This window comes from Anneissia japonica, unplaced genomic scaffold (assembly GCF_011630105.1).
Source record: "Anneissia japonica isolate Jap-2015-1 unplaced genomic scaffold, ASM1163010v1 scaffold287960_len3192837_cov198, whole genome shotgun sequence".
NCBI classification, from domain to species: Eukaryota; Metazoa; Echinodermata; class Crinoidea; order Comatulida; family Comatulidae; genus Anneissia; species Anneissia japonica.
This window is the reverse complement of record NW_022712725.1, coordinates 2,473,055-2,496,877: the sequence shown is the minus strand read 5'-3', so window position 1 is coordinate 2,496,877 and position 23,823 is coordinate 2,473,055. Positions and strand designations below refer to the sequence as shown.

The following is a 23,823-nucleotide window of genomic DNA, read 5'->3' as shown; positions in this document are numbered from 1 at the left end:
GAACTTCATTGGTTGTTGGGTTAGGGGTCTAGTGTACACCAGATGCCTATTGTAGAGAAACTAGACAACTTTAAGCAATTTTAAGCTGGATTATAGAACATTTTAGAATTGTTTTATCTTTTTAATGATTTGAGGATTGTGGCTGAGACAATTTAAGCCCCTATCCCCACTGATACCACCACTGGCTTTATAACAGGTTCCTGGAAATGTATATTTGCATGCAGTCAAAACGCTGTCTTGCTACATCTCTAATGTATTTTTATTGTATATTGGACAAATAAATGCTGTGGATTGCAGTGCATTCATTTATTTGATTCAGGTTGATTGGCCTTTTAGTCTTCAGTATTTCAGGCTCGGTTTTTTGTATGACCTAAAAACACCAAATTAATAAAAAGAATTAAGTTGCTTTAGAATTGAATTGAAATTTATTATGGTTGGTACTGTGTTGGTTTACTTCCTTTAGAATGAATGAGGATCCCCAAATGATCATCAATATATTGCATGACTCTTCCAAAAAAAATTGGTTCCAAATAAAACTAGGCCTATAGTAATACAGAATATTGTATGCAAGAAGGCCCTCTAACTATACCAGTCCAGAAATAGTTGACACAAGGACTTTGATAGAAGACTACTGTTGGATAATAAATACAGGACCAAGATATTTATTATAATTTAAAACAAGGTAATTGATTCTATTAAACCCAAGGTTGTATATTGTTGATGTGGTATTATACTTGTGCTCAGGTCATATAGATCCCTCCTTTTGTATCAATATGCAAACCTGAACAATGCTAGTTGCGATACTCCATTCATCTGCATATTTTTGTGGTTTATTTCGAAGATGAGCACCACAAAAGATTTTATATGAACTTAAAAGTAAGTTCAATGTGTCGATGATTCATTGGTAAGTTTGGTATATTTGGTAGTAATATGTTGAGTGATAGACAGCTCTAGAACTGTATCAGTCTGTGCAGATCGGCAAGTTCAAGTCATGGAAACTCCCTTTCAAGTTTTTACTATTTTTTGGTAGCTGACTAATTTCTATTGGAATATTGCTTGACTTCTACTGTAGTTTGTATAATGAGAGTAGTACAGCCCTAATTATTAGTGTCTTGTCAGTTGGTCTGGCCACACCATTGACACATGTCACTCCATTGCTACTGGAACCAGTAAAACCTGGATAAGCATGGAAAGTTACAAGGAAATACGGAAAAGTGCTTTTGTAAGGACACGCAGTTTTGAGAGGTATAAACGCATGTATCACAAAAGCAGGCGGAAATCTGGTGAGTTACCAAGCACTTTGAAACAAATAGATATATTTGATTGAATTTGTGACATTTTATATTGGCAAACTATAAAGCATGCTACTAAATGCAAGCACATTTTTGTCAAACAGAAATTTAAGTGAATCAGCCACAGACAGTACAGTTACCACAGTTTTCTTCAGCTGCAGAACAGTATGTCATATGTTTATTTTGCACATAGTGCAGATTGTAGCTGCAAAGATAAAGATTCATTTCAACACTATTACCCTTTGTATGGAAAAAGAAAAGTTTATAAATATTTCACAGTTTATCATTGCATAAAGAAAGACCCAAATTTATACTACTACTAATAATAATAATAATTATACTTTCATTTTCTTAGGCATGTTTCTGTATCAGGCCTACCTCAATATATCATAACATCGGTAATGTACAATATCATATGATAGCTGTCAGTCCCTGTAACGTGTAAATTGAATAGGAATAATCTTTCATATGAACATAACATGACACTCAACAAATAATTATTTTTCTGTTGACTTTCCTATAATGTAATGTAAAGTATAGTATTGTACAGTATCTATAGTATACAAAAATGAACAATTATGTTTACGGTAGGTGGCGCTTGATGGTGAAGATAATTTCTTTCGCAGGTTCAAATCTTATGAATCACATGGAATATTTTCTATGTTCTGTACCTTCTAAGTCTCATGAGACTCTAGTTTGTAGAGCGCTGCATGCTAGTTCCATCCAGTAATTATCAAATTCTCTTCCTTAGTGCTGGAGATTTGTACTATTTATTTTGTTGTGCTTTTTTTAAAATTATAATGGTGTAATAATGATCATAATTTACAAGCTTTTTGACGGTTACTGTACAGTATTGTGTGAACGTTAAAATATGTATGACTTAATAATGTTGTCCATTGCGGCAGAAATGCCATGGTTCACCCACTACTACATCATTATAATATTTTGGTAATTTGGTATTCCTTCATGCAGGGAATTAGTTCATTAATTAGTATCTGTACTTTCCCATGGACTATGGTATGTATAATGATGATGTTGATTTGAAAAGTGAAGTGACATAAGGCAGACTAGCAATCAGTGGTGCAGTATCGTAAGCTTATCCATGATAGTTAATACTGTGCTTTCTATGGTACAAAAAATATGTGTTTTTATATTTGTTGCTGTGCATATCTATCTATCTATCTATCAGAGTATCATAGAAGAGAGAGTAGATTTTTCATTAAAGGTGGACATGGGCCTGAAATTGTATATGTTGCTTATGATACCTACTACCTAATCCATGGTATTTTATAGATGGCTACTCATTTTTAACTATAATTAATATTGCCAAACAAACAAAAATTCATAAACCAAAGTCCTCAACAACAAACAATTAAAAGCTAAAATTCAGCTGATAATTTGACAGAATTGCTCAAAAGTGAAGCAAGTCCTTGTCATCCAGAGCTATGAAGTAACTATAATACTAGGTTTCAGGGGTTTATTTATGAATTTGAGTAGCAGGAGAAATTTTAAAGTAACAGGAGAGTAAATTGAAATAGGCCGGGGTATAGGGTTCACCCACTACTACATCATTATAATATTTTGGTAATTTGGTATTCCTTCATGCAGGGAATTAGTTCATTAATTAGTATCTGTACTTTCCCATGGACTGTGGTATGTATAATGATGATGTTGATTTGAAAAGTGAAGTGACATAAGGCAGACTAGCAATCAGTGGTGCAGTATCGTAAGCTTATCCATGATAGTTAATACTGTGCTTTCTATGGTACAAAAAATATGTGTTTTTATATTTGTTGCTGTGCATATCTATCTATCTATCTATCAGAGTATCATAGAAGAGAGAGTAGATTTTTCATTAAAGGTGGACATGGGCCTGAAATTGTATATGTTGCTTATGATACCTACTACCTAATCCATGGTATTTTATAGATGGCTACTCATTATTAACTATAATTAATATTGCCAAACAAACAAAAATTCATAAACCAAAGTCCTCAACAACAAACAATTAAAAGCTAAAATTCAGCTGATAATTTGACAGAGTTGCTCAAAAGTGAAGCAAGTCCTTGTCATCCAGAGCTATGAAGTAACTATAATACTAGGTTTATTACCCTCCAGTGCTATCTAGGGGGTTTTTCCATTCGTAAAGTTTTTATTTAAGGGAGTTTTTTTTTTGTCTGTTTCTATAACGGAAGTTTTAAAGAGGTTTTGTATTTTAACAGGGATAATGGTCTCTAATAAAATTGAATGAACTGAAATATTTAAACATAAAATTATTCTATTCTAAGTTTTTATTTAAGGGAGTTTTTTTTTTGTCTGTTTCTATAACAAAAGTTTTAAAGAGGTTTTATATTTTAACATGGTCTCTAATAAAATGGAATGAACTCAAATATATAACATAAAATTATTCTATTCTTAATACCACAAAACATTTGAATTAAAGTAATTTTTTTCTTATTTATTTTATGGGTGAATTGTGTATTCTCAATTTCTGTGCATAATTTATTATAATAAGTTTCCAGGACTACAGGATTTTTTAATCCAACATTTAATTAATAGTTTCCTGAAGTCGACTGACCGAGCGGTTAAGGCCACGGGGCTGCAATGTACAGCCATAATGTCGGTGCTGGTTCGAACAGCACGCTCGCCTGTGGTTCTGGTGGTGGAAGTCTTCTCGGATAAGGAATATAAACCGTAGGCCTAGTATACACAATTAGACTTGTGCACTTCAAATGAACCGAGTATTGTACATCTTTTGGAATGAGTAGGGGGTTATCCTTGTATACTGGTCCATATAGCTCCTGTTGTGGACAGACAGAGTAGCTGGTACCGGTTTACTGGGTAACTCAGACACCAAGAGACCCTTAGGGGAAAAGCAAAGTACTGTACGAGCTAGTCCATACCCTGAGTGCTTTGAGACTTCGGTATTACTGTATATAGAGCTATAAAAGTCGGTATTACATTAATAATATTTTTTTTTGTCATTTTAGTGAATACTTTTGGACATAAAATTTCAGATGCAAAACTGAATGCATCAAGTGTACAGTAAATCTCCATAGTGAACATTGCCGCACTGTCTAATACAGTAAACTGTAGATGCTTTGAATATGTATTGTGTTATTCATGGATTTGACAATTTTATTGCATTTTTCATAACTACTAACATCAAGCAAGCAATAAATATAAGTTTAATGACTTTTTGCTGAGTACAGTGCATAAAATAGCCAACTGTTAAGTATCTTTACAACCATTATAAAGACCCTATCGTATAGAATATAAACTGTTTTTAACACATCTTTCTTTTTAGCGAAACTACCTTTGTTCTTGAACTGACACATTACAAACGAAATCGGTATAAAAATCTGTATTGTTTCAATTTGTGTCTCATTGAAAGTTGAAAATTCAGTAGTTTTATTAGGAGAGTAAATATTATTATAGAGATTATAATATATAATAATCATAATATATAATAATCGTAACTTAAAGATACCGTTTTATTCGAATAAACACTGCGGGGCATTTATTGTTGAGAAGTTTTAGAGAGGGTGTTTATTCGAGGGAGGCATTTATTTTCTTGGATAATTTAAAGTGGGATGTTTATTGGAATGCAGTATACTGTATGTGTAATTATGTCTTATAAATCCACTTGATACACAGTGAAATTGTATAATAAATAAAAAAAGGGGAAATATGTAGGAAGTAAACAGTTAGTTTAAAAGTTTTAATAGCTTATGGAAAACTTCTAAATTTAAACATGATAAAAAATACAATATTAAAAAAAAAAAAAAACACAAAGCAAGACAATTTTATATAATAAAGTACCGTGCAATACTTTGTAAACTTGTTAGATGTAAGGTATTCAGAAATTTAGTTGCTGTATTGATTTATGTGTGTGTTTTTTTTTATATAGGTATTTATTATTATTTGTGAGAAGTACTGTAAGTAGTTCCTTATGAATTTTTTTTATTTAATTATGGGTATTCAGTTATTATTGCAGATTGATCAAATTTAAACTATATTAAATTATATTATAGCTTCTAAGCTATTTCTATGCTTATATTTACATAAAGATGACAAAGCTAAACTTTGTCATCATTCATAAACATCACCTGAATCTACAGTACAGTATTATTGTTGACTCTTGCAGGGCTTCTTCAGTGCTTATAGTATGCTTATATTGATTAAATATTTATTTATTGAAAATATCTGATGACCTGTCTAACTACAAGGATATATTGTTATTCAGCTGTAGGGTATAAACATAATTAGAGCTCAGTTAATACAATTACTAACGTATATGTGTCTTTTCCCAAAAGGTTGACTTCTGAGAAAGCTGTAGATAAGGATATGTTTTATTGGATCATGTAACATCAATTTCGGCATTCAACACATCATATGTTTCCTTGAAAGAATGATAATTTTTTAGTTGTACAATGCGATATGATATATGATCAGAAATTATTGTTACATCTACATAATTACAGCTGAAGAGATATTGTTCCTTACTAGAAAAAGTACGAGGAAATAATATAATTAGAAATACATACTATAATGAGATTGAATAATCAACCTAATAATCTACTAACAAAAAAAAAACAAAAAAAACAACGAGATGTCTATATGGTCTTTGCTGCAAAGCTCGAGATATTCAAAGATTTAGTGGGGGCATGCGCACTTCCCCATTTTGTTAAATTTAAAAATAATCATATATCTGTATTAAACTCACCGATACTATTTCTCTTTCCTCTTTCTCTCATATAGAAAGTCCTGTTAATATGTGCCTAGAATCAATAAAATAACCTAGAAAGCTACTTAATCTCATAATTATAGCCTCTTATAATGTAATCTGGATAGTTCACCTGCATGTAGGATATATTGATATTTTATCCATCTAAGTTAAGAGTTTTTATACATTGTTTAGCAAATAATTTTTTAAATTAAAGGAGGGCAGAAAAATATTAAAAATAAAAATAAAAATTTGTTTTTTGAAAATCTTATTGATGTATATAAACAGTGTAGTAATGGGAGTTATAAATGCTTTAAATTTTATAATTAATGAAGAATTAAAAATTCTATAATGTAATTTCCATTCTTTTTATTTAAATCATAATATTGGCGACACCGGTTTGTAAAACAAGGTATAAAAAAAAGTCTAGCCTACGTGGCCACTGTCTGATTGTGGTGACAAAAAAAATGTCAAATTAATCTTTTATTTTATGTCAGCGTATCTCTCTGACCTTGATATCTTAGAGGTTGAAATTTCTGTGCTTAATTTAGGTAAAGGTAAAAAATGTACTGATTTTTTTAAATTTTTTTTTTTGCTTTTTCCTAGATTCATTTGTAAATAGTCAAGAATGGACTTTGAGCAGAACTGTTCCAGAGTTGAAAGTGGTATGTACTTAGTGTTTTGGTTAATATAGTTTTACACTTAATGATATGCGCATTTAGTTCACATTTTTTTCTACATTTTTTTAACATTCAAAAAATTTAAAGACTACCATAAATGCTTGAATAAGCTCCACAGCGCTTATAAAATTATTAGAGGCTTCAGTGCAGCGCTTATTCAAGAGCAGTGCTTATAAAAAATATTTGCGTTGCGCTTTCCATGCCCATTACTTGCTTCACATATTTCATATTATAGGTCCTAAGTCATCATAAACAAACGTTTATAAAGTAATGCTTGTGTCTTCATTGTGTTACATATTTATTTTAACACTGTATACATTGTAAAAACCCTGTTTCTCAAAGTGTTTTATTACACACAGGGAAATATGTACTCTTGATTATGTGCCATAGTGCTTATTCAAGAATCTATGGTACAGTATTTTTTAAATACATTTTATTTCTATAATTTAATCTTGTATGATGGTCATATGTAATGTTGCTGTGTTTGTGGTGGTAATAATAATTTTAAATAATTAATGATAATAAAGTTTATGTAAAAGTTACGTGGCACTGCTTAGCATAGGATGAGGTTTTGGCATCCGATGGAGAGTTTAACAGTTGAAGGCCGAGTCAGATTGGATGGTAGTTCTTTGTTGTAACAAGCTGTAACAGCTATACTTAAGCGAGCGGGACTGCCACACTTAGGCAAAATAAGCAGAGATTGCACCAGGCTTAAAAAATTAGCGCCACACTAAAAAAATATGGACTAAGGCATCGTGAGGCACCGCCTTCAATGCAAGCCTAACTGCAGAATCTCTTTGTACGCCGCCTGTGCATGCAAGTAAGTACCTGTGAACTCATTGAGGTTCCTGGTCGGCTAGTAGATATGGCGCGTTCAATACTGTACATGCTTTGCCGATTGCAATATTCAGTGAAGTGTCCATTTTTTATGAACGATAATTGATAAAACAACATTTAGGCCTATTAATTGAATTTATGTGGATTTCATGTGAAACTCGTTTTTGGACAGAATTTTGGCTGGGTATTAAAAAAATGGTAATGCTAAACCATTGCCTATTTAGTGAAAGTTTTACTGAAAACGAACGGTAATTAATTGTTATAGAAGAAATGATAATTTTATTTGGCCGAATCCATGCATTGGCTGAAAGCAGGCCTAAAGGTTGGAAGACAGTAATGCTGTATTTCATTTTGGTTTTCAATTTAAGTCTGGCCATGTTACTGTACAAATGAAAATCTGAATAACAATTTTTAATCAACCATTGATATCTGAACAACTTACCGTACATTTGAATTGACAAATAACCTCCAGAATACCATATGGCACTTCCTTGCTGACCCGGTCGTGTATGTCATTGTAAACCTCAAGCCTTAATCATTGATCCTACTTTAATAATAGAGACCTATTCATTAGTCGCCCACTGATTATTGGCATCACACTGATCATTAGATGCGATCAACAATTTTGTACCATGGAACAATGTCTGTAAAAATATACAGAACAGATACAGTATATGGTAGAGTATGGTAAGACAGTGTTAAAAATAGAAAGTGTAGTTACTAAGGTAAAGAGAATGAACATGAGATTAGTTGTAGTCAGTGGCAGGTCAAGGGAAATAAAGAGGTACTCTTTCCACTAGTTGCAACAAAAATTCTAAAATCATATAGGCCTACAGATTAATGGTTAAAATTTAGATGAAAGTCAGGCTCTGGAGGCAAAAAAATGTTGATGTGTTGTAGAACAGATTTTTCTAAGACAGAAAAAAGTTGTTTGACGAAAAACTGGGGAACGGTGAATGAGATACAGATTTTTAAGTATTTAAAAACTGGGGGAAACAGGGGCGTAACTGCCCAATTTTACACCTTTTTCCCTCCAGTTTTTAAATATTCAAAAATCTGTATCTCATTCACTGTTCCCCAGTTCTTCATCAAACAACTTTTTCTGTCTTAGAAAAATCAGATCTACAACATATCAATAAATTTGTTTCCTCTGGAGTCAGACTTGCAGTTAGGGAGTGCACCCCCGAGGTGGGCAGGCCACCCAGTCTTGGAAGTTTTCAACCAGTCTAATTTCATGGCCCTCCACCATCCTTATTATTAACCCCCTTGCCTATCCTTAAAATCCACTCTTACTATTTGGAGTTTACCAATGTGATCATCCACCCTTAACATATCTACCACCAACCCTTAGTTTTCTAAATTCTACAACCCTGCTAAATCTCTAGAGCAGGGGTGGGCATAAAAATCAGTCGGATGTTTCCAAATTCCAGTGTGCTTCCAAAAACCTCCAAATACTGCTTTTACACCACTTTATTCACAGTTTTAATGTTACTTTTTACATATGATCGGTATCGGGCCGTAAAAAAAACGGTGTTTTCTAGCCAATGTTGCTTGGCGGGCCGCACACATAGGGTTTTTAATTAATTTTCGTGGGCCGCAAAAAAATCGCTGTCGGGTCGCATGCGGCCCTACGGCCTGCACTAAGTCCACCTGTGTTTAGAGCTTCCAGGGGATGAGTCCCTCTGGATGATATCCCCACAATATAGATAAGGGAACAAACTAACCCCGCCTTCAGAAACCATAAACCCTTGTTTGGCACATCCCATCAATTTTTATTTTCTTCATTATCATAATTATCATCATTACCATCTTTGAATTATAGGGTGTGATAGGGAGTACTTGCAGTGGGAAGTCAGCACTTGTCCATCGCTACCTCACCGGCTCTTACATGCAAGAAGAATCACCTGAAGGTAACATTGTATTTTCTATTTGTAGTTCAGTCAGGCGGCGCCAGCTTTTCCTCAACAGGTCGTCCATCATTCCACGGCCAGAATCGACCCGCACCTCGACCATACTATGTTTCATTATTCTACATCAGATTTTACTATGGCTGTTACATAACTGTATTTACCTAGTTATATAATTTGGAAGCTATTATTTTTAGGTGTCAGAGGGTCGTTCCTTTGAAGTATTCTATTCCTTCTGCTGACGTGCTTGTGTCTCATTAATTCTTGCATGTCACTTCATTAGAGTACTCAGAATCTAATAGGCTAGGGACTGAATTAATTAATTAGCCCATTAATCATGCAAGCTAGGTAACAGTCTCATTTGTTAATGGTAACAGCGGTGTAAGCTGTTGATTGTGTCCTGTGTGCTTAACACCTCAGTAAAGCGCTTGCTTTTTTACTCGTTAGCAACTAATCATTCATATAGATGGTTCATTATGATAAAAATATTACTGTGCATTGTCAGTTCTAGGCAATTTTGAAGAAAATTACTCGAAATGGGGACATTAGTTGTTATTTAATTTGAGAAATGAACTGCTCCTTTCAGGGCATTTGTGATCTCAATATGTTAAGTATAGAACAAATCCATTTCTTTAAGACAAATTAGTTTAAAGTTTGCATGCTAAATGGAAGGCACCATTGTTTGTTTTTTCAGATTTTACATAATAAGGTGGTTTTTACTTCTCCATCCCAAGCAAATATTTATTGTTTGAACAGGTTCATTAACCAAACAATTAGATATAGTAGTTATTAATTCTCAACAATGTAAACCCTCTACAGCAAATACTATACCTGTCTGCAAGGTATACTGTAGTACTCTAAAGTGCCATAGTAGAAATGCTATTTCGTGGTCTGTTTTCCCCCAGGGGTAAAAGGTGGGAGTCGTGCCACAGTATGAAAAAAGTTGTCCCTTATTATATAGCAGTCCAGAGATTTAGACACTGAAATGGCTCATGATAGAGTAGGCCCTACTAGCTGATGCTATTAAATTTATTGTGTTCTGGCAATGTAATTGTTAAAACTGTCAATGTGCGGCTTTTATTATTGTTCCACTTGGTATCCGGAGTATAGTGTTATTGTACTTCATAAACTAAATGCTTACGGTTTTTAATGTTATCGATGGCTGGGTCTAAATTATTAGAAAGCTTTGTTATGAACACTTATTTTGGTGCTTTAGAGCAAAATTTTATTCCGGAACCTGGTTTAGTAATTATTAAACCTAATAGGCATATAATTTCACTTCCTTGAAGTTGAAGTGTAACATAAACAAACTAAATATACAAAAAATATAAAATATACAGTTTACAACAAATACAGTTGCATGAGTGCTAATTGTATTCGTACTTTTTATTAATTAATATATTTAGTGATTTTCAGAGAATTAATTTACATTGATTATATCTTTTCCTCTTCCTATCCCTTTTATGTTTTAACTGAACATCTTTACCTGACTGTATATAAATCAAAATTAATCTTTAGTCTGGAAATACTCTTCCAATACATTAGTATTGGTATCCAAAGAGCTCTACAGATTCATCATTTGTTCAATTTATAGTTAGATAACCATGAATACATCAGAAAGTATAACCACTGTTAAATACTTTACATTCAAATGAATAAGATTCAAACAAACACAATTATAATGGAGATGGGAGCTCATTCCATAATTTACATGCCCTATAATTTTAAGTTCACTTACACTAACTTAGGTGTTGTTCCAAATTGAAAATTTTAAAACCCTTTCCTCCATTCTTCTTCGTCCTCTTCTACCCTTTCATGTTGCTACCTACAGTACTATTTTGACCTTAGCAGTCCTTTTCCCGATTAGTTTTGGCTTTACAATTATGTAAACCCCTCCCGATAACCTCCTACAACAACCAATAGGATTGCAAGCCTCTGTGCCTTGGGGAGCCTTGTTGTCCCTTCCCAATTGAATCATTGCGCTCATCTATTCCTTAATCACATTCTTGGCATTCTGTTTTAATAATATTATATTCATTCATAATATCTCTTAATAGCTACAGTACAGTATGTTTTAGAAATTGAATTGATTCTCAATTCCTGTACTATGCTTTGTAAATTATCAGTTTTTGATTTATCAAATTTTATAATGGTATATAGGGTGTATTTTCTCCTAATTAATCCAAATCCAATACTGTAAAGATACTGTACCATTGACTAGCTTGTTTAGTTGAGCATTTTGTAGATCAAATAGTAGATCAAATAAGTTATTGCCTTGGGTACACAGACCAAAAAAATAAGTTTTCTCTGATCTACTGTACAACAGGCCTTAAAACGTTCTTAAGTTGATCAACCAATTAAAAGGTATTGCAAAAGAGTACCAGCTAATAAGTGTAATTCATACACCAATTAGAAACATATTGCATCTAAATTTTTAATTGGAAATAAGCAATTTTACTATACAATTATTTTTTTATTAGGTCAACACAGATGATGCACTAATCCTGAATTAATACCAGTATTGCTAGTTCCATTTCAATCAACAAACTATCAATTTACATGCGAGGTGAATTGAGATTAGGGCAATACTAATTAGCATTGATTCAACCTGGTAATTTAATGTACTAAATTATTTGCATCTGCCTATTAAGACTTTTTAAATTAGATTATTATCAGTATGCAAGGGTCCAAATTGGAAGAAGTCAATTCTGGCACACTTTTGAGCTTTCTTAACGTGCATCTAATACAATTTTGCTGTGTACGGTGATATCCATTGGCACTGATTTCTGGGAGAGAATTGATAATACAATAGTCCTATAATAGAAACATGAAAATATCGTAAATCGCTGGGAGATCGGGTATTTTTGGATTTTTGTTTGCTTGTGGAAAGTCCCTCCCCGATTTCCGGAAGGTCTTCCTGATTTCCATGAGGCTCCTGATTTGTGGGAAACTTTATGGGATCCTTTAGTATGTTAGCTTCAATTCAGTCACTAACCTCAAAGTAGTAGACACTTGGCAACCGGTCACAAGACTAATAGCAAGCAATTCTCAGAAAGAAATATGTAAATCTGATTGGATGTTATTACTGTGTATGTATAGATTGGATTATGGCAATAGCATTCATTCAGAATTAGGAATTGATGTACAAGACTGGTGTAATACTATCCGCTGCCTTTTAAAAAAGTGTTAGGTATAGGACCTGATCTGCTTCCAGAGCACTTCGCATCTTGTACAAATAAAAGTTTAACAATGGAAAAATATATTTAGTAAGTTATGAAATAGATGATGTTAAAGTTGTTTGATGATAAGCATTAGTTGCCAGGAGGATAAACAAATATAGCTTAGTCCACATTCACTAATGATAGTGGATGTTTATTCACCTGTTGGGTATTACACTTAATGATGAATGTTCTTTGAATTTGATCTGAGGGTAATTTATAACAAATATTAGATTAATATGTTCAGTAGCACATCGTTAACTGAGGTAAATAAATTTAGCGGTTTCAAGGGATAGAAACAAGCAGAGGGATAACAGAGTGCGAAAAGACTGCCATTGACAACAATCATTGAATGATATTGGAGGCATTGTTCTCCTTTCTGGAATAATATCCCAGTTTAACCAAAAGACATTAAAAAACAGTTAATTTAATTAATTACCAATAATAATTTGATATTAATAGTAGCTAAATGTTATGTCTTCTGGTTGATAATCATCATCATCAACTGCCTGATAATATAATGTTAAATTTTGTTTGATTATTGTATTAGATGAAAAACTTGCATTTACACTTCTGGTTAATTTTTATTTTTTCTTTACCCTGGGTGACATGATCAGTGCAAAAGCATTGTTATCCTCCAGGACCCAGCAACACATACAATAAATTACGGTCAAACAAAAAAAATCTGAAAGGTAAACAATCAATATAGGCTATAGAAATTTAAAATGTAAGAAGGGTAGACCCTATTCATAATAATCATCTAATAATTATAACAACTGTTCTACCAATGTTTCCAGATTAAATTTGTGTACCATATCTCGAAATGTACTTTTATTACATTTTTACAATATTTTTGTAATACGAAATCCATACCTCCGGGTTGCTGGCTGGCATCGCGTGTCAACTAACCGCACCTGTTCTGGAGTTGTACTATTAATTTTAATAACGCTAAAGTTCAAATAGTGCACACTATTCCAAAGAAAATCCCTGGTTATAAATTTGATATATGATTCTTTCAGGTGGAAGATTCAAAAAGGAGATCGTCGTCGATGGACAGAGTTACCTATTACTAATACGAGATGAAGGAGGTCCTCCGGAACTACAATTCTGTTCCTGGGTGGATGCTGTCATTTTGGTGTTTAGTGTCGAAGATGAGACAAGTTTTAATATGCTGTATCATTATTATGCCAAAATTGCCCATCATAGAAATACTGCTGAGTTGCCTATGATACTTGTCGGCACACAAGGTACTTACGATTGATTTTATTGTAGCTCTCCCTCAAGTTAACATCATAATTTAATTTGAGCCTTCAATCTATTAAAATATTGCATACTTCATACTTGTTGGCATAAGAAATAATATTTAAAAAGCATTTTTAACTTATTTTTAGTTTATATTTTTACTTAAATTTCACTTACATAGATAAAAATAAAATAAAGAAAAATAAAGCTCTCACACAAGTTAACATCATAATTTATTTTGAGCCCAAAATTTATTGGGTTCAAAATAAAAAAAATATTTTTAATAAAAATATTTGATACTTGTTGGCATAAGACATTACATTTAATAGAACAGCAAGTTATTAACTTATTTTTCGCGTATATTTAACATAAATTAACTTTTTAAAAATAGGGGAAAAAAATAAATAAGGGAAAAATAAACACAAGTAAACAAAATATACAAATAAATAAATAATTCAAAATAAAACATAGTAATAATTAAAACTTACCTTACTTTACATTACATGGTAAAATATAGTTCTGATAAAAAAAAAATAAACAAAAAACAGTCAGTTGGTTTGGTGTCCTGATGGTATGGTGAACTTACTCCTAACTGTCTTCATAAGAATGTTGGAAAATGAGTTAAGTGATGGTCTTAAATGTAATTGATTGTAGTTGTTTATTAAAATACAAAGGAGACTATAAAAAGGTAGTGGTTGGTATTTCTGCTATGACTTTACAGTATTCTATATGATAATGGTTAGTATGTACCAGCATCTTGTAGCTGTAACTGTTGAATAATAAATTTTAAGAACAAGTAGTTGGCACTTTATGGAACAAGGCCTAGTAGGCTCATCATTCATGTTCCATAACAACGTTATAAATGCCAAAGATAAGATTTTATTATTGTTCATTGTGAGTATACAGTAATGTATTACAACTTTCTTGGGGTTTTTTTTATCTTGTAACTTATTTTAGATAAGATTATTTTTTATTATTAATTGTGAATCTTACAGTCTATTTAAAGTTCTTTGTTTGTGAATTATTTTATCTTTTAGATGCCGTGAACGAAACGAGTCCAAGACTTATTGATGATAATCGTGCAAAAAAGTTATCACACGACCTTAAGCGATGTCCTTTTTATGAAACATGTGCAATGTATGGCCTAAATGTAGATAGAGTCTTTAATGAAAGTAAGTATAACAATCCTTTTTGATAACTGAATACAGTACTATACATAGAGAGATATGAGGGAATCACTAGTAAAAGGCAAGGTGAAGCTAGAACAGGAACAGTTGATGGGTGTATCCCCTCCTGTTCATTATGATATTTATATCCCAATATACACTGACAGGGCTCAGATTAACTTTCTTTTAGTGACTAGCCCACTGTATATTTCACTAGCCCAATCATTGGCTACACTTTACATCAGTAACATTATGTTCTTGGCCAAACATACTTGAAGCAATAGTTTATAACTGATCGCCACGGAGCTAGTAGTAAGGTAGGTTTACTAGCCCAGAAGATTTTTTACTATGCAATGTACTACGGACTAGTAATGAATCGAGCCCTGAATGACATGACCAATTTACAGGAAGAGTAGTGGACCAAACCAGTGGAGGTGGCAGCAGGAGAATAGAGGGTTAACGTCCCTACCAGACAGGCCAAGAGACCTATCGCAACTCGTCTGAAAAAGCAAAAACATTTTATTTTTACCCACAATGAGCCTTCTCTTCTGGGCCCTGAATGTGGCCTGTCACCCCTCCTGGCCTCCTTTAGAAGTTGTTGAACCCAGACTGGGGGATGATTCAAGAACATATTATATTCAGGAGTAGTTTGGTATGTGGTTCATTCACAACTTGTGAGACAATTATTATATACAACTAAAACTTCAAATCATCGTTGTCCAGACTGTATAATTCATCCAAAATGATTTTATTTTGCAGGTATATGATAAATTTTTTCTTGTTACAGCCAAACTAAAGATGATTTTATGTAAAGATTGATTTTTAATTTTTTTTATGGAACAGTTGCTCAGAGAATTACCGATAAGCGAAGTTGCACGCACATACCAACTGCATTAACCCATAATAGCAACTCCGTACCTAGTACACCTCAGGCAACACGTAGCAACAACTTTGTGATACCAGGTTCACTACACGTGCATCAAGGTGGGCCTGGAAGCAGCTCAAGTAGCACACAGTCAATTACGCAGCCTAGCCAGTACCCAGTGCAGCAACAGCAGCAGCCTCAACTGCCGGTAACACCGACCGGTCATCCGCGACGGGACATAACAAAGGATTTCACACGAGATCCACAGCTCCCCAGTCCAAGCAGTACACCAAATGTTTTGAGGCGACCACGGCGGAAACAAACTAGTGGGATTTTTACAGTAATGGTAAGCATTCCATAGGATATTTTAAAAGTGTTGCTGTCTGTGGTAATATAAAACAATTGATAAGCACATAAAATTTAATATATTACTACATTGAATTGTTTGTTTAAAAAGATCAATTTTGTTATAAGAAACATGATTTTACTTTTTTGAAACTAATTTGTATTTACCCCCACCCCCACCCTTCCCCCTTTTTTTTATTTTGTAGCCAAAGAGTAGTAAAGGTGGAGATGTTAAGCATACACAGCCTGACAAGTTAGGTAGTGGCAGAGCTATTCCAATTAAACAGGTAAGTATAGAACTACAAAAACCAATGTAGTAAATTAAAGATAATCTGTTAATAATCCACAAAGAATGTGAAAATGTTTTTTTAGATTTTTAATTGCATTTGACCTTGAACAAGGTTGGGAGGCACTAAAGGTTAAAGGCTAAAAGAAAAATAAAATTATTCTTGACAAGCCTTTGCATGGTCCACAAACAAGGACACCTTATTAAAGCGTCTAATCCCACCTGCAGGCCATTATCACACCAAAACAATCAACCAAACAAATAATACTATTTCATCCAATGCAATAAGGCTTATTTAATTGAATTTCATTCAATTCACAAATAAGTGTTATACATGCTATCACTATGATTACAGTAAAAATAATCAGGACCCTTTTATTTAAGACACCAACTTCATGCACCACCATGGCTGTGCATTTTGACACCTCAACTCTCAAAAAGGTACTTTCAGATTGCTTGTATGGGTGGTGAAGGCTGCTCGTCCCCTGGTCCAATTTACACACAGATCATGGGGCAAGCGTTCTTTTGCTTCCACTGCTCCATTTTATGGAATCAACTGCCAGGTCATATTAAACTTATTTCTTCACTGAGCTCTTTTAAAACCACATTGAAGACACACTTTTTGAGTCGTGATTAATTAAATTTTGTCATAATCTAGTTAATAGTCAGTAGCTTATCTCCCTGTTTTGAGGCAGCGCCACTGTTGCAGAGGAGCCGTGGGATTAGCCCATGGTTGAAACTACCGGAGCCCATCGTGTTGCCGAACGGAGTGCCTGCGTGCACCCCGGGTGACTGTGATGCTGTTCTCGTTATCGTGGCCAGTACTCAATTTGAAATAATTAACCATTGTGGTAATTTGTTTTTAAAATTAATAATTTTATAAATTAGAGTTTTAGTTGTGGGTAGTTTAGTTTTTCAAGTGCACTGTTGCGTCGATGCACTATGAACATCTTTATAGATGGATGCAAAACAAATTTTCATTATTATCATTATTATTATTATTGTTGTTTATGTTGTTGTTATTGTAATAATTACAACTTTAAGATATTTACTTGACAGTATCATATTAAATTTATCTTGATTACGAATGTTTCAAAATGTTCTCAATTTAGGGCTGGTTATACAAACGGAGCAATAAAGCCTTAAACAAAGAATGGAAGAAAAAATATGTGGCTTTAAATAGCGACGGACAATTAACATATCATTCCACAATAAACGTGAGTACAACTAGTTTATACTTGCTTGGCTCTACATCCATTTACAGGTCTACTTTTTGTTCTTTTTTTATGTAATTTCATTGGCCATATGATGATACTATAGGCATACAGTACATTTTCATCTCGGTTTTTTGTATAAATTTTTGTCATCACTTGCGTCCATATACAGTACTGTGTTATACATATTTATTGTTTTTTAATAAAATTTCATTTTCTAGATAAAGATTTTTCAGTGGTGTAGTAAATTGTATTGTTGATGGTTTTTAAATTTCCAGTTTTTATTAATGGTTTACCCTAATTTTACTGTATATTATTCATATAAACATGCATTCTTCTAGACTGTCAATATTTTTTGTTCCTAAAGGATTACATGAATGATTCCCATGGGAAGGATATTCGACTAATGAAGACAACAGTGAAAGTACCCGGAAGAAGGCCACAACTTGCAAGGGGATCAACCACAAATAATAACAAGCTGGGGTCTGCGGCCAATGATGTCACCAATGACATGAAGCATATGTCCCTAGGTACTGACCTTGATAAGGCAATTTTCATATATCATTTTTCATCATCCTCATTAATAGCAGCATCTTCAGCTTGATTATTATTTACATTATTATCATCATATCTGTTATTATCATGATTATTGTTGTTTTCGTTACCATTGACATAATTATTATCATCGTATGTGACCAGCTGTTTGTGTTAAAACCTCAAAATAGAGTTTTTGGGTGTTCTTTAGATACTGCATGAATTCTGCTTTACAAGAATGTTTATTTGATGGAAATTGGTTGAGTGTTTGTGAAAGTTATGAATATTTACTTCATTGGATGTCAGCCATTTAGGTTTTTGAGAAAACAGCTTTTCAAAAGATTCCAGAATCAGTAGTTTATTATTAAGATTTGTATTTCAAAAGTAATTTTAATATACTTTTCATTTAGATTTAGTGATTGATATTCTGCAGAAATGTTCTTCAATTCTTTTAAAATGCAAAAACATGAAAATGTTCAAAATTCTGATTCTCAAATGTTTTGGGGGCTTGTGGGAAATTAGCAATTGCGACAAACAGAGTGTTTTGCCATAGCCGGTCACAAATTATTATAGTCGTTATGGTCACCATCACCAACCTTATACAAACATACATAAATAGTATATGATCATATACATAAACACTTACCTTATAATGTTATAATTTGAAATTTGATCTTAATTGCCATGCTTATTATATAAACTTATATAAACACACACAATTTATGAACTTTATTGTCTTATTTCAGTCCACCCAAATCACAGTGCAATCGCAAGGGAAGGTTCTTTATCTTCTCACAGGCCAGATCTAACACCAAACCAATCCAAGTCCAGCTCACTTCCTAGAGACATGGGCTTTGAAGCTGTTATCATCTCCAACTCCTCCGTCACGCCAGGTACTGTATAATTAGCAGTGGCCTCTAAAAATCAGAGCCACTAATATGCTCGACAAAAGTAATTCCAAAAATATTCTATAGATACTTATGGCAAATTGATATCAACAAAGTATGCTGATAGTTTCTGTAAATAAAACCCCAGATTTAATTAATAGACCTGGTCAAAAATTATATCACAATTCAGTATTTCATAATATAGTGCATTTTTAACACACAATTATATTCATATACTACCATCATTAAAAAAAAAAGTTTTTATCATCCAACATTCTTGCATGTGTACAGCCCTTATATTTTTGTTGAAATATTTTTTTTTATAAACTTCCATACTTTCTATAATTAATTTTATATAGAGTTTTCCATCAAATTTAGTGTTTAAGGTGATCTGGGATTAAAAATATATACGTATTTCCATTTGACTGCATCATTATTATATTTTTAAATTAATACATTCAGGCTTAATGCTGGTTTCTGCATTAATGGAAAATGTGTCTAACTTCTAACTATTACTTCATCCCCTCGTAATTTGCTTTTTAATTTCATTTTCACTGTTTCTGCAGAGCAAAATGATTTTGTTTTAAGATTGAAAAAAGTTATAATGTGGCAAACAAAAATTCGCTAACTTGGGTTGAATGCTTTTAAATCTTATGTTGCAATTTAAAAAAAAAAAAATATATATATATATATATATTAATAATATAGAGATTTATTTATAGGCACTCTGTCAAATACCTACTCACATGTGCCATATTTATTTACACTATCAAATCCTCTTACCTATAACCTTATTTACTGCACATAACTACAGCCTCACTCCCGTACATTCTTAATCACTTACCTACAATCGTATTTACTGATGTACCTACAAACTTATTCACTTGCTACACATATATCATAAGTACAGTATGCCCGTAACATTATTCACTATTATACCTATAACCTGATTTACTTATATACATATAAACCAAATATTTACACACACACGCGCGCACATACATATCCGCACTAGTGCTTAATGATTTTTATAAACTGTTAAATGTAATCGGTGATGGAAATTTGTTTATAATTCATCCTCCTTTATTTTCTGCATGCTTATATTCATTTTTATTTTTAAAAAAATAACAAATCTGCATTGTTTGGTTTATTCATTAGAGGAATGCTTATAGGAGTTATGTAAACATTTCTTGCAATTTGAAATGAAAACCCTTCCTTACCCACTCTCATTTACACTAACACTTTTAAACTTTATTCTGAAATTGAAGATTATGTATTATTTTTTTTCTTACACTAAAATCAATCTAATTTTCAATGTTAAAAGTTGTTTTTTAGCAAAAAAAAATGTATCATCCTTTCTGTGTTATACATATAATTGTTTTTGGTTGGATGATTTTCAAAATATACTATTTCAAGTGTTTAATGGAAACCTTATCATTAAACCTCTGTCCACAAAATCAATTCTTATGTGACCAGTTTGTGGGACTTGCTCATATATGGGAATGATGATGTCATAACAAACCTGTATATTGGCAGACCACAGGTATATGACACATACAACTTGATATTGTGGCTAAAGCATAAGTTAATGGTATAAGGTTTCTTGGTGTTGTTCAGACTTATAACAGATCAGACTTTTTCTGAAGGTAGCATGTTGTCTTAACCCAGGGTTTGGTTGGTAGACCCACATCTTCTCGGCTAAGGAATTAAAATGGAGGTAAAGTGTTACACATCTGGCTTGTGTGCACTTTAAGAACCCATTGCATCTTTCGGAAGAGTAGGGGGTTACCCCGATGCTGCGTCGTTGTGGAATGATGTGAAGATGTAGCTACTGTAAGAGCCTCTTTACGTATACTAGGTAGTCACGGACCACGCCAGTACGCAATTCAACACAATGATGCTGCGGGTTATAGGTTATTCTCCTACCCTTTAATTTACCTTCACCAAACCAAAAAACCAAATTTCTAGTTCTTTTATTCTTCATTGTATCTTATACAACAAAGACAAAGTCATTAAAAAATGTTTTCCAAAGATCTGACAGACTATGCCTAACTTAGCACATTCTAATGCATTCCTCAACCATGTTTCAAACAATGCAGATATTTAAATAATTTTATGTTTATTAACATTTGATTTATATTTCTTTTGATCCTCATCATTATTAACTTTCTCACACATTATTATCGTATGCTTGTTTTCTTTTGCCGTTGGGCTGGCCACCCTCAATATCACCATCGACAACCTTGTCTTTTCGGTAAGCTACTACTACTACTATTGTTATAAAAGAACTTTTCAATTTTGACTATATTGTTCCATATGTTTGCTTGTGATCATCATAATAATATGTATTTTCTCCATTTGTTTTCCCATCTTTAGGTTATAATGTATGGTCTACATGATTTTATTTTTCAAACCACTGAATGTTGCTGAAAAGCAACCATTATTTTACCTCTCCTCACGAAATTCAACTAAAAGCAAAAGAGGTTTTTTTATTAGTTGTTCCCAACCATACCATTCAAATGTCTTTGATTTTGTCTTCCCCAACTGCTTTACTCATAATTGGGGGAAAAAGCATCCATTGCTTTCTTAACATCGTCATCTGTTATTTACTTTACTAATTTTAATATCATCATCGTCATTAACACTGTCATCACTATGGTATTAATATATCACTTTATCCTCATCACCATTCATCATAATCATCATCATCATTGTCATGATCATCATCATCAGTGTCATTTAAATCACTACCTTTGCTGTAGCATTGCTGCCTGGATCTTCCCGTCTCTGAAATATTTCCCAAAATTAATACCTTATATGTAGTTTGTTCCTCTTTAAGTTGCTTAAATGAACTGTGAGAATCTCATAAACATATATTTTTATTTCTTCATCATTCTTCCATCACCTGCAATCATAGCTTTATATTATAGTATATAGCTTTATTTACATTTTTTGAGTGTTTCATTTGCTCTGGTTGGCAAGTTTCACTGGATTGCAATTTAATAAAATATTTTGAACTGTACTTTTTGAAAATGTTGAGAAAAGTTTTGGTTGCTACTCTAGCATACAGTATATTGCATACTCCTGTAGCATTTTAGGTGTCTAAAGTGGTTTCTAGCACATGTGCATGTGACAGTCACACACATTCTTATGACAATCACATAATGTTCATGTGATATTCAAATGTTTAGGGAGCTTTCGTTTGCATGACGCGGTTTGATTTGATTTGGTTATTCGGTGTAAACTCCAAGGATAGCCCACGAAAGTCTAGAAGACTTATTTCCAGTGGGGTCCTTCCGGTGGTGATTGGACAATACACTGGGAGACAAATCCAAAGCTCCCTGCTTATTTTCAAATGACTATTGCACAATGTTCATGAGATGGTCTCATAATGTTCCTGTGATATATTCATGTGACAAATGCACATGTACATGTGACAGTTAGACACGGAAGGATTAAGTGTGCACTCAACAAATACTTAAGACCAAAACTTTTGTTGTACACATATAGGATGTGTTTATGGTTAATTTTTTCTTATTATATTCACCTGTACCCAAGTGGGATAATGACCACAACATCCAATAATATTAATAATGATAATCATAATTTCATATATTTATTTATTTGACTTTATTAATAGATTATTAACCTTCTATCCTGGTTGATATTAAGAGAATCAAGGACATTTTAAGACATTTACACAATATAATATAACATAATGTTAATACTAATGATAGTAACAAGTATAAAACTTATTCGGTCTATCTTTGGCCACAAGCCTTTTTTTTTGTCACAAAGTATACTCTTTGAAAATGTATATTTATATATAATTGCATCTTTTTCTAACACTATTTTTGACTCATTGCAGGAATTTCAAACGATTTGGAACTATGTGGGCAAGCAGGAAGTGGCCTGAGTAGTGCAAAGGACAAGAAGAAGCATAAACGTATGCGTAGTGTCGGTGGCTCTAAAAATGCAAATAATGATTACGATGGTAAAATTTGATATCAAATCTGTATTCAAAATGATGTTATTAATCGCATGATAATTTAGTGAATGAACAGGCTGAAATGCCTTGCCTCTTATTCCCAAGTTACTGGGGTAAACTCCTGATAGCCTGTGATTAATTAGATGCTATATAACTACAGTTTTGTTATTATTATTGTTACTATTATTATTATTATTATTATTATTATTATTATTTTTTTTTTTTTTTAGTTCTTCCTCTCCATCAAATTGTGTGAACTTCACTGGCTGCCAATCAGGCAATGTGCTATATTTAAATTACTTGTTCAGACCTTTAAAGCTCTCCATCTGATTGAACCATCATATTTGCATTTATTGCTTTCCCGATATATTCCATCTCACCGTCTTATCCTCTCAAAACCTTTTACCAAATACCGTACCAAAACCTACGATCAGTGTTCTTTTACTTGTACTTTCTGCCTTTTTTGGATCCAGTCTCCAAAAAACAATACTTGACAGATACCGCATTTAAAACCCGATATACAAATCATAAGCACACATTCAATGCACCAAAACACAGAAACAGCACAGAACTTTCAAAGTTCATATGGAAACTAAAAGACAGCAAAACACAATACAATATCAAATGGTCCATTAT

At 32.8% G+C, this 23,823-nt stretch overlaps 1 protein-coding gene across 5 annotated transcripts in view; it reads left to right on the top strand.

Annotated features, from left to right (window-relative positions):
• Window positions 1-23,823, top strand: part of LOC117108007 (arf-GAP with GTPase, ANK repeat and PH domain-containing protein 1-like) — a 45,259-nt gene that overhangs the window by 15,800 nt on the left and 5,636 nt on the right. For 2 of the 5 annotated variants that reach the window (XM_033249834.1, XM_033249830.1), the window contains exons 2-11: window positions 6,625-6,683; window positions 9,358-9,445; window positions 13,680-13,907; window positions 14,940-15,074; window positions 15,912-16,279; window positions 16,485-16,565; window positions 17,677-17,781; window positions 18,146-18,308; window positions 19,059-19,205; window positions 23,068-23,193. In XM_033249834.1, coding sequence (XP_033105725.1) covers window positions 6,625-6,683; window positions 9,358-9,445; window positions 13,680-13,907; window positions 14,940-15,074; window positions 15,912-16,279; window positions 16,485-16,565; window positions 17,677-17,781; window positions 18,146-18,308; window positions 19,059-19,205; window positions 23,068-23,193 — 1,500 coding nt within the window. Of the gene's footprint in view, window positions 1-979; window positions 1,284-5,724; window positions 5,807-6,624; window positions 6,684-9,357; window positions 9,446-13,679; window positions 13,908-14,939; window positions 15,075-15,911; window positions 16,280-16,484; window positions 16,566-17,676; window positions 17,782-18,145; window positions 18,309-19,058; window positions 19,206-23,067; window positions 23,194-23,823 lie in introns of those variants that run through there. The other 3 variants (XM_033249831.1, XM_033249832.1, XM_033249833.1) reach the window with 3 other exon arrangements.